The following is a 17,389-nucleotide window of genomic DNA, read 5'->3' as shown; positions in this document are numbered from 1 at the left end:
CCCCATTACTGACACGAGAAATAAATTGCTTGAAAGACCTTTCTAAGATAATACCTAATCTACGTGTTTATTACCAAACTCAGCTTCCACATATCTAATTGCTACCATCATTGCAATCTACAGTACGGATTTATAGTTTTTTAAAGTAACGGAGATTTTTATTCTTTATTTTATTTTTTTTAATATTTGTTTATTTATTTGTTTATTTTGGTTGGCTGTGCCGGGTCTTAGTTGTGGCACACGGGATCTTGTAGTCGAAGCATGCGGGCTGTTGGTGGTGGCATGCAGAATCGAGTTCCCCAACCAGGGATTGAACTGGGGCTCCCTGCCCTGGGAGCATGGAGTCTTACCCACTGGACCACCAGGGAAGTCCAGGGAGATTTTTAAATATGCACAAATTTAAGAAGTAACTGTCTCCAAAGTTTGATTAGTTGCATCAGTAAGTAAGGCAGAATGCAGTTACAGTAAAAATGACGAACAGTTTAATTCTAACCTTCCTAATAGAAGTACTAGGCCAGGACATATCCAGGAAAAACATGCCCCAGGAGTACTTACAATTTTGGAAGCATGCCCAATTAAAATAGAGCTGTCCCTGCAGCAAAACCAAGCCTGCTATACACCTCCCTTCATTTTTAAAGCACATAATTATATGTAAGTTAAAGAATAAAGTTTTCCTTAGAAATTAAAAGAGACTTAGGAGGTATTTGAACCAAGTACAATGAGTGGACCTTATTTGGCTCTTGATTCAAACAAATCTTCTGGAGAAAGATATTTTTCAGGTAATCTGGGAAATCTGAGTGTGGACTGGAGTATTAGATGATATTAAGGATGGTTAATTTTGTCAGGTCACAATAATAATGGCACTGTAGTTTTATATGAAAGAGGAAGAAAAAGGAAAAACGTTATGAACGATGAGAGACTGTGTAGAAGTTTTCATGGATGAAAATGATATGCTGTCTGGAACTTGTGTTAATCTACTCCAGCAAATATTTTTTAAAAAGTGAATGGGGATGGGGGGCAAGAATAGATTTTACAACGTTGGAAAAATGTTGATCATTGTGAAAGCTGGATAATGGCTACAGGGGCTTTCTTTACTAGATTTTTTTTTTCTTTCCGTGCCACTCAGCTTGTGGGATCTTAGTTCCCTGACCAGGGATCGAACCCCAGGCCCTTGGCAGTGAAAGCGTGGAGTGCTAACCACTGGACTGACAGGGAATTCCTTATTTACTGATTTTTGTATTCTTGAAAGTCCCCATGATAAGAAGCTTCAATTTTTCTTTCTCTATTTGTTCTTCAGAGAACTTTCCAAAACTTTTTTTTTTAACGGTTCTAATATCTTTTATATTACACATCACATGCTTGTGTAAAGGTAGTAACCTGTCACAGTAGCAGGAAACCTGGCAGGGCATGGAGATCTTGTAAAGACCCTTGTTGGAGCCCCATGAGTGAGGAGGCCTTGGAGGAGACAGGAGAGCGCCCAGGTGCTGAACCACTCGCCCCCCATCCCCCACTCCACCCCGACTCCCACCAGGGTCCTGCTCTCCATCCCCTGGCTGCGGGCTTTCTCTTGACCAGAAGAGAAGGGCAGAGAATACAGAGGGCGGCCTCAGGACCTCCAGAGCAGTGGGGGGTAATTACTGTCTAAGGATCTAGAAGATACTCTCTTTTGTCTTGTTTCCTTGTCTTATCTTCCTTTGTATAATACTGAGTTAGAGAATTGATATCCCCAGTTTTTCAAGAATGTCTGAACTCACGCTCTGAGCCAATGTCTTTTCTTGGAACTCTAATGGACTAATAATGCTTCCAGCCAGAGGGAAAGGGATTTACTATGCGAGCTCTCAAAGTCCCTTTTAATTATTTGGTTTTAAGGCAGAAGATTGTCCGGGATTAGCTGAGTGAGGTGTCAATGGGGTTTTACGGAAAACAGAACAATTGCATAATAGCGTGCCCATTACGAACTAGAGATCTCACCGTCAGACCTAAAAACAGGCACTGAATTTTCTCTCCTTGTGTGACACAAACCTACTCATCCCATTTATTTACTCAAAAAACCACAGTCAAGAAAGTACTCTTTTAATCTGTTTAGTTAATTCCATAAAAATGTATTGAAACAAACTGTTTAGGCACTTGGGCTACAATTTTGAGACACTCAACGGTTGATGGGACAGATAGACACCAAAACACGTAATAAACATAGTAATTGGATATTGGTTAAAATAGTAGGTTGAACACCTTCATTTTCTCCCACGTCCCACGAAAATGACAGTAAATGGAATGAACACAGCCAGACAAAGAGAAGAGGAGAAAAGGCAACAGCAACACAGTTTTGGAAGCAGGAAAGCAGATGGATGAGTAACTGCCCAGACATGAGACAGTTCAGTGCTAACCTGGCAACAGGAAAGGAAGCACGAACCACAGAACCCCAGGGAGTCTTGGGGGTGGACGACAAGTCTGGAAGAGGGAATGAGGGTGACGCTGAAAACACGAGGACAGCAGCAAAACAGGAAGACCCCCATCTCCCGCCCTTCCCTCGACCCTGAGATAAAGCCCCTCCTGCACCCCAACAAAGACCGAAGCTAAGGATGGGGGTGGGGCAGGCAATCAGTACCAACAACAGGGAGATGAAGAGAACAGCTACATACTGAATCTTGAGATCATTAGCTTTCTTCCTTTTCTGGCTCCCAGACGTGGGCAGCCATAACCTCCAGGCAGGAGACTGGAAGATTCTTCTTTGGGGATCTGACCAGCCCCAAAATAAGGCAAAGCCAAATCACCCCATAGAGAACCTCACAGAAAAGGCTTCCGTGGTATCCCTCTCTTAAAAGATGAGCAAACAGCTGGGGCTCATCAGACCTTTGAGGAAAGCATGTACAGAAAAGACAGAAATCAAAACATAAAGAAGAAAAGCACCTGGAGGAAACAGGCTGTGCCAGGAGGAGAAGCGTCCTCGGAGAGACGAAAGAAAACGTCTGTCAGCGCAACAGGAAAAGGATACTTAAAAGTATTTCTTGAGTTACAAATATGATAGCAGAAATTATATATACAATAGAAAACTTGGAGTGTAGAGTGGAAGAAACTTCTCAGGAAGCAGAGCAAAAAAGCAATTAGATAGAAAATGAGAGAAAGAGAAAGTAAGTCCATGAGGTCCAATGGTTGAATAGGAGTTTCAGTGAAAAATAAATAGAGAAAATGGAGGGACAAAACATCTATGAAATAAATTAGGAAAATTTCCCAGAACTAAAGTTACCAGTTGAAAGGAAACACCTCATCCCCAGCAGCATGGAAGAAAACGGACACGAAGTAAAGCACATCCCTGCAATGTCACAGAATGCCGGGGACAAATGAGGATCCTGAAAAGCTGCCGGAGAGAAAGGACTCATCTCGTAGAAAGTGTCAGGAATCAGAATAGCACCACACTTAGGAAACATGACACTGGAAGCTAGAAGAAAATTAAGCTAAGGCCTTCAAAAACCCTAGAGGAAAGTTATCTTCTACCTACACTTCTGTACCTGCTGAACCTCTAAGTGTGGGAGCAGGTTTTCAAACATGCAATGTTCCCAAAATTTATCTCCTGTGCTCCCTTCTGTTAGGTTTTGCTTCACCAAAAACGAACACCTAAGCCAAGTACTAGTGGACAGGGGGCCAGGAGACAGGATTAAACACAGTGGAGGGAAGGATGTTGAGGGGAGATCCGGGGATGACAGCTTGTACAGTGGCCTGAACAGCCAGTTCAGAAGGCAGCTGGTCAAAGGCTCTGGGTGGGGGGGGACTTCCAGAAGAGAAAACTGATCAAATCTTAATGTTCTGCAAGATTTAGACACTTGGAGAAGAGCAATGAAAACTAACAAAAATAAAACAATTGACTTGAGAGGAAACAAGCAGTTGTGCAGGAAAGGAGTGTGCCACCTGTTCATGTGTGAATAGCATTGATAACAATCACATCTAATCATGTCAGTGGTAAACACGGAGCCTCAACCATTCGGGGGAGTGGGGCAGACACGGTGGGGATGTGGAAGAAAGCTGAAACCACATTTTCTACAGTGGAAGTCAGGAGTGCATGGCTTCATCTGAGAAATCTAGAAGTTGCAATAGGGACTTCCCTCATGGTCCAGTGGACGCGGGTTCGATCCCTGGTCGGGGAACTAAGATCCTATGGGCCACGGGGCAACTAAGCCCACGTGCCACAACTGCTGAGCTCAAGCGCCTCAACTACAGAGAAGCCCGCGTGCTGCAAACTAAAGATTCCGCGTGCCTCAGTGAAGATCCCGTGTGCCGCAACTAAGACCCGACACAGCCAAAAAAAATAATAATAATAAAAATAAAGAAAATAAATTTTTTTTTTAAAAAAAGAAGTTGCAATAGTATAAAATATGTTATTTATAGATGACAGTGTTCAGTGCCAGAAGAATCAGCCAGGTTGAAAGGCAGAAAATGGGGAGGTGGGTAGGAGACAACCATTTTTAAGGCCTGAACCTTGTTAGGCTGTTTGGCTCTTTAAATCGTGCGCGTGTATAACTGATAAAACAAAAGCAAATTTGAGATACAGAAATAGAGTACATGTAAGAGAGGAACAACGAGGGGAGTATTAAGGAAAATATTAGCAGGTGAGCCTGCTGGGAGGTAATCCTCTGTGGGTCTCATGCATCTCTGAGCATCTGGGAGCAGAGACACTGCCTGCCTTTGTTCCGGATGACCCTTTCAAGCGTGTCTGTACAGCAGACAACCTTAGAAGAGAGAGACAGTGTCTCCCTCCACTGCAAGGGCCATTATAAAAGCTTCCGGTTCCTAAGCTTAAGGCTCCCCTCCTACAAGGCAGTCCACTGATTGTACAGGTGTCGCCTGACACTCTCCATGCTGCCCTGTGGGATGTGCGGCTCAAATAACTGTACTTTTAAAATGCAGACACGCTGGCTGCTGCTGTTGCTACGAGTGACCCTGTCCTTCCTCTATGACAGGAGTTTCGTGTTGTAAAGTCTAAGACTCTTCACAGTTCTTCACAGAACTGTTGAGTTCTTTGACTCAGCAGAGGAAAGACAGAATCAAAAACTCTGTTCTCGAACCCCAGCACAGAGTGAGGAAGCCAACATTATGTTTCCAAAAGATCAGAGCTCATAACACCAACTCTTCACACACTTACAGAATATAGAAGAGGAGGGAACATTTCCCAACTCTTTCTATGAGGCCGGAATATCCCTGATAGCAAAACTGGACAAAGACATGCCAGAAAACTACGGGCCAATATCCCTTATGAATACGGTTGCAAAAATGCTCAGTAAAATACTAGCAAGCTGAATGTAGCAACATACAAAAAGAATTATGCATTCTAACCAAGCAGGCTTTATGCCAGGAATGAAAAGTTGGTTCACCGTACAAAAATTAATCAGTGTAATACACTGTATTAGGCAGACCTGCTCTAAAAAAGGAAAGTTACAGAAAATTCTTCAAATGAAAGGCAAACGGTATCACTGAGAAACTTGGAACCTCAGGAATCCAAGAAGACAAAAGAGAAATAGTGAATACCCGAGTAATATAAATGGACGTTTTCTCCTCTTCAATTCTTTAGCACATGAATGGCAGTCGACAGTAAAATTTTAACACTGTCTGATAGTGTTCTCAGTGTGGGTTAGTGTTACACAGAGAGGACTGTCTCCTTGTGGTGACAATTAAACGTAATGGGGGTAGGTAGGTTAAGGGACTAGATGGGAGTGAGGGGGGTTCCTGCACCCACGTTGAAGTGATGAAGTATCAGTGAAATTGTCTGTTAAAAGTTACTGTACTCCTGGGCTTCCCTGGTGGAGCAGTCATTAAGAATCCGCCTGCCAATGAAGGGGACACGGGTTTGAGCCCTGGCCCGGGAAGATCCCACATGCCGCGGAGCAACTAAGCCCGTGTGCCACAACTACCGAGCCTGCGCTTTAGAGCCCGCAAGCCACAGCTACTGAGCCCACGTGTCACAACTACTGAAGCCCGCGTGCCTAGAGCCCGTGCTCCGCAACAAGAGAAGCCACTGCAATGAGAAGCCCACGCACCGCAACAAAGAGTAGCCCCCGCTCACCGCAACTAGAGAAAGCCCGTGCACAGCAACGGAGACCCAATGCAGCCAAAAATAAATAAATAAATATATATTTTTTAAAAAGTTACTGTAATTCTTAGAACAACTACCAAAAAACAAACTATACAAAGAAGTATGCTTAAAAATTCAAGATAAATTAAAATGGGATATTTAAAATATTCACGTAATCCAAAAAGAAGAAGGGAAGGGGAAACAGAGGAGCAAAACATAAAAGAAATAATAAAACAGTGGACCTGAATCCCAGTGTGTTGATATTTACATGAAATACAGTGGTCTTTTTTAATATATAAATTTATTTATTTATTTTTGGCTGCGTTGGGTCTTCGTTGCTGTGTGCGGGTTTTCTCTAGTTGTGGTGAGTGAGGGCTACTCTTTGTTGCGGTGCATGGTCTTCTCATTGTGGTGGCTTCTCTTGTTGCGTAGCGCAGGCTCTAGGTGAGCGGGCTTCAGTAGTTGTGGCTTGCAGGCTTCAGTAGTTGTGGCTCGTGGGCTCTAGAGCGCAGGCTCAGTAGTTGTGGTGCACGGGCTTAGTTGCTCCGCGGCGTGTGGGATCTGCCCGGACCAGGGCTCGAACCCGTGTCCCCTGCAATGGCAGGCGGATTCTTAACCACTGCGCCACCAGGAAGTCCCAATACAGTGGTCTTTATCAAATCATTTCACCTCACAGACCTTCCACTTACTTAATCTCATCTTTTTAAGTATTTTTCTTAAGAAAAAGAAATAAAAAACTAATTTTCTTGAAAGCACCATTTCCTGTTTGAACTCCTGTGTATCTTGAAGGGTAAAACAACATTCTATGTTTCTTATAAATAAGCCCAGGGAATTCCCTGGTGGTCTAGTATTTAAGACCCCACGTTCCAGTGCAGGGGCAGGGGTTCAATCCCTGTTCAGGGAACTAAGATCCCGCGCAATGCACGGCGCGGCCAAAGGAAAAAAAAAAGGCCCAGAATACTCAGAAGTTTGTTTATAGTCATTACTTGGGATGCCAATTACCCCTTGATCAAAGTGGTTTTGTACATCCATTCCTTCAATCGGTGGAAAATATAAAATCTCTGATTAACTAACTGAATTTCCAGACAGCGGAAGACTGTTTCTGTGCCACGTGACTTTACAGCACGCTGATGTACCACAGCGGGCTGCAAAGGACTCCCCCCCCATCCCACCTCATTCGCAGGGGCAACTGCACGTCCTCAGACGGTCGTGTGGCTTTGGTTCTGGTTTTGCCCAAACCGGGTCCCTCCTCTAAGAGGTGCTCACTGCGGCCGTGCCTTGGTGACACTCATCACCCTCTCCTTCCTGCTTGAGTCGGGGGCAGCTGTATCACCCTTTTTGCTGACCGTTGGCTCCCCCTCACTAGAGAGGGTAGGTAACACCCCCGCCTGAGGACAAGCCCACCAGCTGGACAGGCCAGGTCAGCCTGCGCTCGGTAACCCATTTTATGATTTATGATTGACTCACATACCTATTCATTCAAAATGCAATGGAACTTGAGATGGCTTATAGAGAGGCACACAATAAGATAGAAATTAAAATAAATCAGGGGGCTTCCCTGGTGGCGCAGTGGTTAAGAATTTGCCTGCCAATTCAAGGGACACAGGTTCGAGCCCTGGTCCCGGAAGATCCCACATGCCGTGGAGCAACTAAGCCCGTGCGCCACAACTACTGAGCCTGCGCTCTAGAGCCCACGAGCCACAACTACTGAGCCCACGTGCCACAACTACTGAAGCCTGCGAGCCTAGAGCCCGTGTTCCACAACAAGAGAAGCCATGACAATGAGAAGCCTGCATACCGCAACGAAGAGTAGCCCCCACTCGCCACAACTAGAGAAAGCCAGTGTGCAGCAACGAAGACCCAACGCAGCCAAAAAAAAATCAGGAAATGGGATGAAGGGAAAATAAAGACATATACACACCACTATATATAAAACAGATAAACAACAAGGACCTACTGTACAGCACAGGGAATTCTACTCAGTACTCTATAATGACCTATATGGGAAAAGAATTTAAAAAAGAGTGGATATATGTGTGTGTATAACTGATTCAGTTTGCTGCGCACCTGAAACTAACACAACATTGTAAATCAACTATACTCCAATATAAAATAAAAATTTTTTTAAAAGAGGAAAAAAAAGCAAGCCAGATGGGGGTAAAGTCGCCCGCGCTCTCATGCACTGGCTGTATAAGGACCACAGTTCACTCTCTGGTCCCTCTAGAGGCCAGGGTTGAAAGGCCCACACGCCCAGCTATGGATTTGCAGTGTCCTCAGAGGGAACAAACCACTGCTAGAGGGGCACAGCTTTTAAACGTGCAGAATTTCTCCCCGTAGCCTCATATAGGGCACAGGGAAATGTCTCAGTAATATTTCTGTGATAAATAAAATGCAAGTCAGCATTTTCACCAAAGAGCACGTCAGAAAAAAAAAAACCTCTATAAGGGACTAAAAAATATCCCACGCTTTCAGTTTCTGACAGTCTCACTGATTGAACAATGAGATCTAGACTAAGGTGGTGCTTCTCAAGTTTGTCCACTGGAGTATCTCCAATAACAGGGAGCAGCCCTAAGGCACGTGGGGCTACAGCTGAGGCGTCTGCCACACCCACGGCATGCCTTTGGCATTCTCATCTTCAAACGCTCACGCGAATTCTTCATTTGCTTCATATAAAATAACGTTTTCAACTGCTGACCCCTGGAGGCGGCCGACCTCAGGGAGAGTTTCCTGACCTCCTCGAGTGAGTAAGATGCTGCTGCATTAAGTGGTCTGTTTTTGGAGAATTAACTGAACTGAAACGAGCTGACACTGAGTTCGGCCACCTGTTTCTTTTTTTTTTTTTTAATTTAATTTTATTTATTTATTTATTTATTTATTTATTTATGGCTGTGTGTGGGTCTTCGTTTCTGTGCGAGGGCTTTCTCTAGTTGCGGCAAGTGGGGGCCACTCTTCATCGCGGTTCGCGGGCCTCTCACTATCGCGACCTCTCTTGTTGCGGAGCACAGGCTCCAGACGCGCAGGCTCAGCAACTGTGGCTCACGGGCCTAGTCCACTCCGCGGCATGTGGGGATCTTTCCAGACCAGGGCTCGAACCCGTGTCCCCTGCATTGGCAGCCAGATTCTCACCACTGCGCCACCAGGGAAGCCCACCAGTTTCTTCTTCTTCCTTGTAAGAGGACAGCGTTTCAGGAGCCCAGGCTCACACACATGGGTAGGTACACAGCTCGCTCTCTGAGCTCCGTAAGGGTGGGAGCTTAGGAGACCACCGGGCTGGCCCACCGTGGTTGTGCCCTGTCAGGGCGGTCCTGGCGGGAGCCCGGACCCCCGGGGTGCCTTCTTCCTGAGTCCCCAGCCACACCCAAGTCTGGTACGACTCAGTACACTCTCCCGTCCCAGTCAAGAAAGCTCACTCATTACCTTCTTTACTTCTTTGGCACTAATGCGGTAATTTTCATTCCATGTAAACTAGAGATTTCTAGGAAATCTCTACATACATCGTTTAAAAAAATACATCTCCCCAATAAACATTGAAATGAGCGAAAGGAAGCAAAATTAACGAAGAAAACTCTGTCTACTCTAAAATTTTACAAGCCCCAGCCTGCATTAATTTGAATAAAGACATTGCAAGTCTTCATCCAGCTAAACCAAAACAAAACGAAACAGAAACCCAGGTGTGTGAGTGGTAAAACACATGTTCCAAGACACTGGCAGTAAAGGAGTCAGAGAAGGCTCCTCCACCTCAACAGGAGGACGGGCAGGAAGAGGAAACGGTCGTCCTGGACGTCTGCCCCTCGATGGGCAGCCCCAGGTCAGACCCGTCAGCCTCTCACACCGCCAGGACTCTGGGGGAATGGTGGTTTCCAGCACTGACGCCTGCCAGCAGCCGCAGCGAGAAGGCCAGTGGCGGCCCCAGCCTGACTGGGCCACCCACACCCCTCTCAGCTGCCCTAAAGCTGCCAAGCTACGTTCCGTCCAGTAAATCCCCACTTTGCTAAAGTCGGACAAACTTCGTGCCTGCTGGTGCCGCCAGGAACTCTAACAGACTCAACAAGCATGATTCCTTTTGCACTTAACAACACAACTCAGAGACATATAAAACAGAAACTACACAAACCACAAGATAAATGGATAAATCCTCAAGAACTGCATGGACTTTGAGACACCTGTCTCAGCAAGTCACAGACCCAAAAGATTTTTTTTAAAAAAACTAAAGGAAAAAAAGATTTTGAGCTTCGTGTCTACGTAAGTTTTTAATTTAAGCTAATTACAATTAAATAAAAGTTAAAAATCAGCTCCTCAGTCTCACACTTCAAATGTGTCTAGTGGTTTCCGTATTGGACACTGCAGATTACAGAACATTTCCTTTATCACAGAGTTGTATTGGACGGAGCTGATATCAAGAAGATGTGATATAAATATATTTATATTCCATGGAATATTATTCAGCATAAAAAAGAAGGAAATCCTGCCACTTGCCACACAAGGATGAACCTGGAGGACATTATGCTAAGTGAGATAATCCAGACACAGAAAAACAAGTACCATATGATCTCCCTTGCATGTGGAATCCACAATAATCAAACTCACAGAAGCAGAGAGTAGAAATGGTGATTGCCAGGGACTTGGGGGAGGGGGAAATGGGGAGATATTGGTCAAAAGCTACAGACCTCCCGTTATAAGGTGAAGACGTTCTGGGGATCTAATATATGGCTGGTGACTCTAGTTAATACTGGGAATTCCCTGGCGGTCCAGTGGTTAAGACTCGGTGCTTTCACTGCCGTGGCCCAGGTTCAGTCTCTAGTCAGGGAACTAAGATCCTGCAAGCCGCCCAACGCAGCCAAAAAAAAAACAAAAAAAATACTGTATTGTATACCTGAAATTTGCTAAGTGTTCTCAACACATACACACACACATACACACACACGTAACCATGCGGGGTGATGGGTGTGTGAATTAGCTTGATTGTGGGTGATGGTTTCACAGCGTGTGCACATCTCAATCATCACATCGTGTACCTTAAATGTATACAATTTTTATTTGTCAATTGTGCCCCAATAGAGCTGGAAAAAGTAAATACTCACTTCCATACCTAATTTTGTAACACTTTCCTTAAAGAGGGCCTCCCAAGTCATATAAGCTTTGGGTCCCACAGAGCCTGTCTCCTCCCGCCTCATCAACAAGCTTCAGGAAACACAGTCCCACCACGTCCTTCTTCATTCGAAAGGGCTCAGTGGTCTCCAGCACAGGCTTTGAGGCTCGCAGATCTGGGTGGGAATTCCGGCTCTGCCACTTCTAACCATGTGCCTGTAGGCAGGTCCTCTGAGTCTTAACCCTTAGTCTGAAAACAGGGGTAAACGGGGGCTTGCCCCACAGGTTGACATGACATAACATCTCAGTGCAGCCGGCGCACAGTGAGCACAGCACACGCAGCCCACTGTAAGCACACACTGAGTGTCAGCTACGACTATTTTCTCGTGTTTTTGGAGTGAAGATTCATTCAGGAAATGCAGGTGAAAAAGGGTATTTTCAGACAAACAAAAGCTGAAGGAGTTTGCCGTAAGAAGACATCCCCTACAGTATGTACTTCAGGCATAAGGAAAATTGTCCCTGATGAAGTATAAGATGCAGGAAAGAATGAAGAGCAATGCAAGTGTAAATACGTGGGTCATTCTGTGAGCATTTACTGTACAGAACAATAATAATAATGTCTTTCACAGTCTACAGACAGAATGAAAATGCACATCAACAAAGGCTAATAAATTGGGAGGGAAGTAAATATAATTAAACTATTCTAAGGTGTTCCAAGAGGACAGTCAAGGTATTGATTAATCAGATCTTGGTAAGTTGGGTGTGCAAGTTTTAATCTAGGGTAACCCCCACCAAAAGAATAGAAATGGGGGGAATTCCCAGGAGATCCAATGGTTAGGACACAGTGCCTTCACTGCCGGGGCCCAGGTTCGATCCCTGGTTGGGGAACTAAGATCCTGCAAGCCACACAGCATGGCCAAAAAAAACGAATACAAATGGGGTTTATAATTTCTGAATCAGTGGAGGAGAAGAAATGGAATGATAAAAAACACTCAGTCTAAAAGACAGCATTAAAGGAGAAAAGAAAGAACGAGTGAGACAAGGACGGTTCACAAATGGGATGTTAGATTTAAACCAAAATATATCAGTTATTGCATTAAATGTAAATAGACTAAATGTTCCAGTTAAAAGACAAAAATTATCAGAATGTTCTTTAAAATTGTACCTTTTGCTAGTTATGATATTAGTCAAAAGAATTCTAATGGAACTTATTCTAGAGTAAGAGGGTCAATTAAATGATAAATTTATAAATGATAAAATTTGTATTTTGTATTTGTATGAATACAAATATATGAAATATTTTATATGAAATATTTTATATGAAATTTGTATTTACTTAATATCTCAAAATGTGTACACTAAAAATGGACAGAACTAAAAGGAGAAATAGACAAATCGATAATCTTAGTGGGATAGCTTCACACAGCTCTCTGAGTAACAGACAGAAGAAGCCCACAAAAAGCAGTAAATATGTAGACGATTTGAATAACATGACCTAATGGACATATATGAACTATAAAACCCACATCCTTTACAAGCGCACATAGACCATTTTCAAGTATTGATTGTTATATGCCAGGACTGGGCACTTTTCCATACTTTATATCCTCTTATCATCATGAAGTTGTGAAACAGTCGTCTGGGCTGGAAATCTCCCATCTGCCCTCCCAACCCACTCACCCCTTCTCTATCTTACTCTGTGTCCTGCAAAGCCGACCTGTGTGGGCTGCATTCACAGGCTCCGTTCCCCTCTGGCCTCTGGTTGGGTCTAGCCAGAATTGCTGGGAGAAAGAAGGGTAGAATAAGGGTATTTGTTCTCTCCACCCCTCTGCGGGGCTGCCGGGAGGGTCCCTGGGGATGGCTAAGCTCCAGGCAGCTGCCCTCTCCAAGTTCCTGTTCCCACCCCTCCCCCTGCGGCCTTCCAGGTGGCAATGGCCCAGCTGCTCTTAGTCCTGGGGGCTGTGCCATCCCTCGTGGGTCTTCCTAAATGCTACCCACACCTTTCCAAACTCTCTTAAATTGCCCAGTTAGACTGTGCTATCTGTCTCCGGCAAGGACCCTGCCTGTGCCCCAGCATCCTGTCTGCAGTTAAGGAAACGTAAGCGCAGGGAGGCCAGTGACTCACACGAGGTCGTGAGACCTCCTCTCACAGGTGCAGAATTAAGGACAGGCTCCCCGCTTGCTGGCATCTTTAATAAATCGTTAGCACGACCCTGGTACACCCCTTCCACTTTAGACAACAGTATGCCCTGTCAGTGTGTCTGAATAACTCCTGAATGTGAGTGGTCACGTGGCCTTTCTTGGTTTCTTAAACATCAGGAACACTGTGTCTTCCACAGTACAGTATTCGTCTGTTTGTTAATTAATTTCTGCTGCATAATACCTTTTAGAGGAAGTTGTTTAATAGCAATGATGACCTCTGAATTTAATACTGCGTGATATTTGATATTTTGTCCTCCTCCTTTGCTGTTTTTCAGATCGCCACGAAGTTATCTCCAAAGAGATATTGGAGCTGGACCCCTGGGAGAACCAGTGGAATGTCATAGCCGTCAACGCCCTCATGCACGACAGCTATGATGTCTGCCTGGTGGCGAGGAAGAATCCCCGCGACCTCATCCCCCCCGCCTTCAGAGTCAGTGGAGGAGGGTGGGGGGCACTGAGGTCTGTGCCTCTGTAGGACCCCCGAGGTGTCTGCCAAGGAGGCACTAGGGATGGAGAGCCCACAGCATGTGTGGGACGTGTGCGTTGCATGTGTCGCGACCCTGTGCAGAGTGGCGTGCGCTGGGCGCTGCAGGGGGTGTGTGCAGAGTCCGCCCTCCGGTACCCAGGCTTTGCAGTGTCTTCCCCAAGCTTGGAGGGTAAGGATGGAACCGCCTGCTTCACCCACAGTTGAACAGAATCAGAAAACAGCTGCTCCCAAAATATAATTTAGGGATGACATTTAAACAACACATAGAAATCCATCTATTTTACTTATTGTCTATGCTTCTGGAAGCCCAGTGGATTCAAAGAATGCATTTTGGTAGCTATTCTTCACCAATTTCCCAGGAGTTTCACAGGCACAAGGCTCTTGTTTAAGCAGGAACGGTCGGTAAATTCCCTAGAGCTTTCCAGGGGAAGACCATCCTAGACTGAGACACTTCTTCAGTGCAGAGCTGTGTGACTGTCATGACCGCTCCCCGTGTCCCCAGGTTCCAGCTGCTAACCCAGGCAGGAGGGACAGATCCATGGAAGCTGGAGCCAGTTGGAAACCTGCTTCTGCCACCACAGAACAGGACCAGTCAGACCCAGGGCGGGCTATCCCGAGTAGGCTAGACCCTCAGAAGGCAGGGCCACACCTGTGTCTTTGCAGGTGTATCCCAAGTGCCCATGGCAGTGCCTGGTACATGCGTGGGTCTTTGGGTGGTCAGCATGGGGATGCCCCTGCTCCAGTCATGTGACCACAGTGGAAGCTGCCAGTCTCCCTGGATGGCGTCGGCGGGGGGGGGCCTCGTAGGAGGGCCGTGACTTTTCTAGATGCACTGAGTTCGGGATCTAGGCTCTCGTCCCAGCTCTGCTTCTTAGCACGCTGCATGATCCTGGGCAGCCCAGCCCTTCTAAAGCCTTATTCTCCTCCCGTGCAGAATGGGAAGGAAAGTGCTCCCTAGGGTTGGTGGAGCATTGAGTGAGAAAGCGCTGAGCACACTGTCCGTGAGACGCGAAACAGGAAGCGTTCTTTAGCTGCTGCTACTTTCCTTCTCATTATCGTCGTAATCAGCATCTCCCGAAGCGCAGTGCCCAGAACCCCCGGGCTTGGCGTGGCGTCCTGGGGTTCCAGGGAGAGACGTGCGTGGGGCCTGAGCTCGCTCTGAAGCCCCGGCCCCTCCAGGTCCAGGTGGGGTGCTGACAGCCCAGGGTTTCTTTTCGGCCCTGGATGCTGCTCGGCTGACCCGTATTTGTAACTCCGCCCTCCTGCTGTTGGATAGCGTGAGAGATTCTGCCTCAAACTTTTCCCTGTCTTCCCTGTCTTCACCTTAATTGAAGGCTGTCCCAATGTGGCACGGGGGACTCCTAAAACTGGGACTGTCTGCTAGTTCTGCTCCTTGTGAGACAGGACGGTTAGGCGCTGAGCAGGGGGCACGGGGGAAGTGGTCCGGATGCTGACAGGAGCTGCAGCTGCCAGTCACGCCGGCTCAGTCTGTGCTCGTCAAGGAGGCGTCACTGTTCTCACTGATTGACTTCATAATGAGCAAATGCTCTAAAATGAATATTAAATAAAATGTCACTGATGGAAGATCGCTTTCATTTTGGTTTTCGTACTGCAATCCAATGTAATTTTCATCTGAGGAGGGGACGCTCAGCACTTCCTGGGCAGGAACCAGAGTCAGGGATGACCAGCCTCAAGGACATCGGGAGCGAGGCCCAGAGGCCAGGACGTGTGAGGTGGGCAAGGGCAGGAGGGGTGCGGTTCCCAGGGTGGCTGAAGCACCGGAAGAAGCCAAGACAAGGAGATGGGGCCACACAGAAGACCCCCAAGGCCACCCCAAGAGCCCGGCCTTTGTGTGTCAGCCACACACCTCCCGGTGAGGAAGTCCTTTAAGACCGTCCCCCACAGTCCAGTGTATTCGAGCAGGATGACAGCAGACACAGCAGATGGGCAGGAGGCCTCGCGGGAGCCCGTGTCTCAGCTGAACCAGCCCCATAGCAGTGGGAGCCGTGCAGGGCCAGTGCAGCCGGATGGAGGGCATCAGCAGTCTGCCGCGAGTCAGAGCCGGAGATGCCGGCACTTTGAGCACAAGAGCACAGTGGGTCAGCCAAACCCAAAGACCAGAAAATCTTTCAAAGGGTGGCGCCCCCTCCACCAGGGCTCCTGAGAGAGAGCCCCGACCGGATGGCCTACGCTGTCCACCCCAGGCCCGGCTGGAGCGCCAAGAGAGAAAAGCTGCGGGGTGCACAGTCAAGGCACCCCACTTCTCCGCCAACACCAGCACACCCCGCCGGGGGGCCCCGGCTCTTCTTGTTCCCAGCTCACTGGCCATCGCAATCCCGTTCCCGTCTCCGGCGGTCAGCTTAGCACAACACGTGGACCATTCAGGGAAGGAGACATAAGGGAGCTCTACGGAGGGGCTTCGGGGAGAGGCCTTCTTGCTCTTTGACAGAGAAGGCTCTGTGGGCTCTTCCGCTGAGACTTTTCTAGGCTGCGGGCCCCCTGGAACTGCAGAGACTGCGCCGCCATGAGGAGCGGGCTGCAGCCGGTCCACAGAGCCAGGCGGGACGGGGGATGGAAAGGCCCCGGTCCTGGGCAACACAGCAGAGCCACAGAATGAACCAGCCACAGGACTTCCTGCTAGATGCTCACTGTTAGGATAAATGTTCCTTATTGTTCAGGCTGCCTGGAGTTACTTGCAGCCTGCGATTTCCGAACGATACTCCAGCCTTCCTCTGCCAAAGTCGCTTTTTCCTGGGAGGACACATGTCACCTCTGCCAAAGGGGAGGGCTCAGCCCTGGTCCCTGGGACGTCTGGTGATGAGGTGCTTTGGTTCTTGCGGTGAGGAGAGGTGTGCACGCCTGGTGAGTGCCCGTGGTTCACGATCCCGAGCCATTTCTTAGCTATCTCTAGGATACTTCTTTTCTCTCTGACCTTTACACGTTGTTGATTACTGCATATCCCACCCACCACGTGTTTTTGTAAATAAATTTTATTGGAACACAGTTATGCTTACTGTGTACGTATTGTCTGTGACTGGTTTCACACTGCAACAGCAGGGCCCTGGAAGTGCAGTACAGACCTCTGGCCCTTTCAGAAAAAGTTTACCAACTTCTGGTGTATTCCATCAAACTTTCTTGAGGAAAAATACTGAGCTAAGGGAATATGTAAATTATAAAGGAATACACACGCATATTCCTCTAGTTTTACACATATAACATTTTACATATATATAAATATATATAACATGGTTCTATTCCATTCTTCTTTCATTCAACAGCGTGTCTTACAGAGACTATTTCATACGCTCTCCCTTTTTAACAGCTACATAGGATTCCATCATTGATGCAGCATAATTTCTTTAACAAACCACCAAGTGGTGGATGTTTCCATTGTTTCCTCCAGCTGTTCTTTTTTTTTTTTTTTAATTTTCTTGGCTGCACCCTGTGGCATGTGGGATCTTAGTTCCCCGACCAGAGATTGAACCCACGCCTCTTGCATTGGAAGCTCGGAGTCTTAACCACTGGAGCACCAGGCAAGTCCCCTTCCA

General features: G+C 46.8%; 1 protein-coding gene across 1 annotated transcript in view; it reads left to right on the top strand.

The window, feature by feature from the left end:
* Nucleotides 1-16,844, top strand: part of KBTBD12 (kelch repeat and BTB domain containing 12) — a 56,996-nt gene extending 40,152 nt beyond the window's left edge. The window contains 2 exon segments of the mRNA XM_036868537.1: nucleotides 13,630-13,769; nucleotides 13,771-16,844. Of these exon segments, the coding sequence (XP_036724432.1) occupies nucleotides 13,630-13,769; nucleotides 13,771-13,812 (182 nt within the window). The 3' untranslated portion in view covers nucleotides 13,813-16,844.
* Nucleotides 16,845-17,389: the final 545 nt, after the last annotated feature.

This window comes from Balaenoptera musculus, chromosome 11, assembly GCF_009873245.2.
Source record: "Balaenoptera musculus isolate JJ_BM4_2016_0621 chromosome 11, mBalMus1.pri.v3, whole genome shotgun sequence".
NCBI classification, from domain to species: Eukaryota; Metazoa; Chordata; class Mammalia; order Artiodactyla; family Balaenopteridae; genus Balaenoptera; species Balaenoptera musculus.
This window is presented reverse-complemented; position numbering and strand designations above follow the sequence as displayed.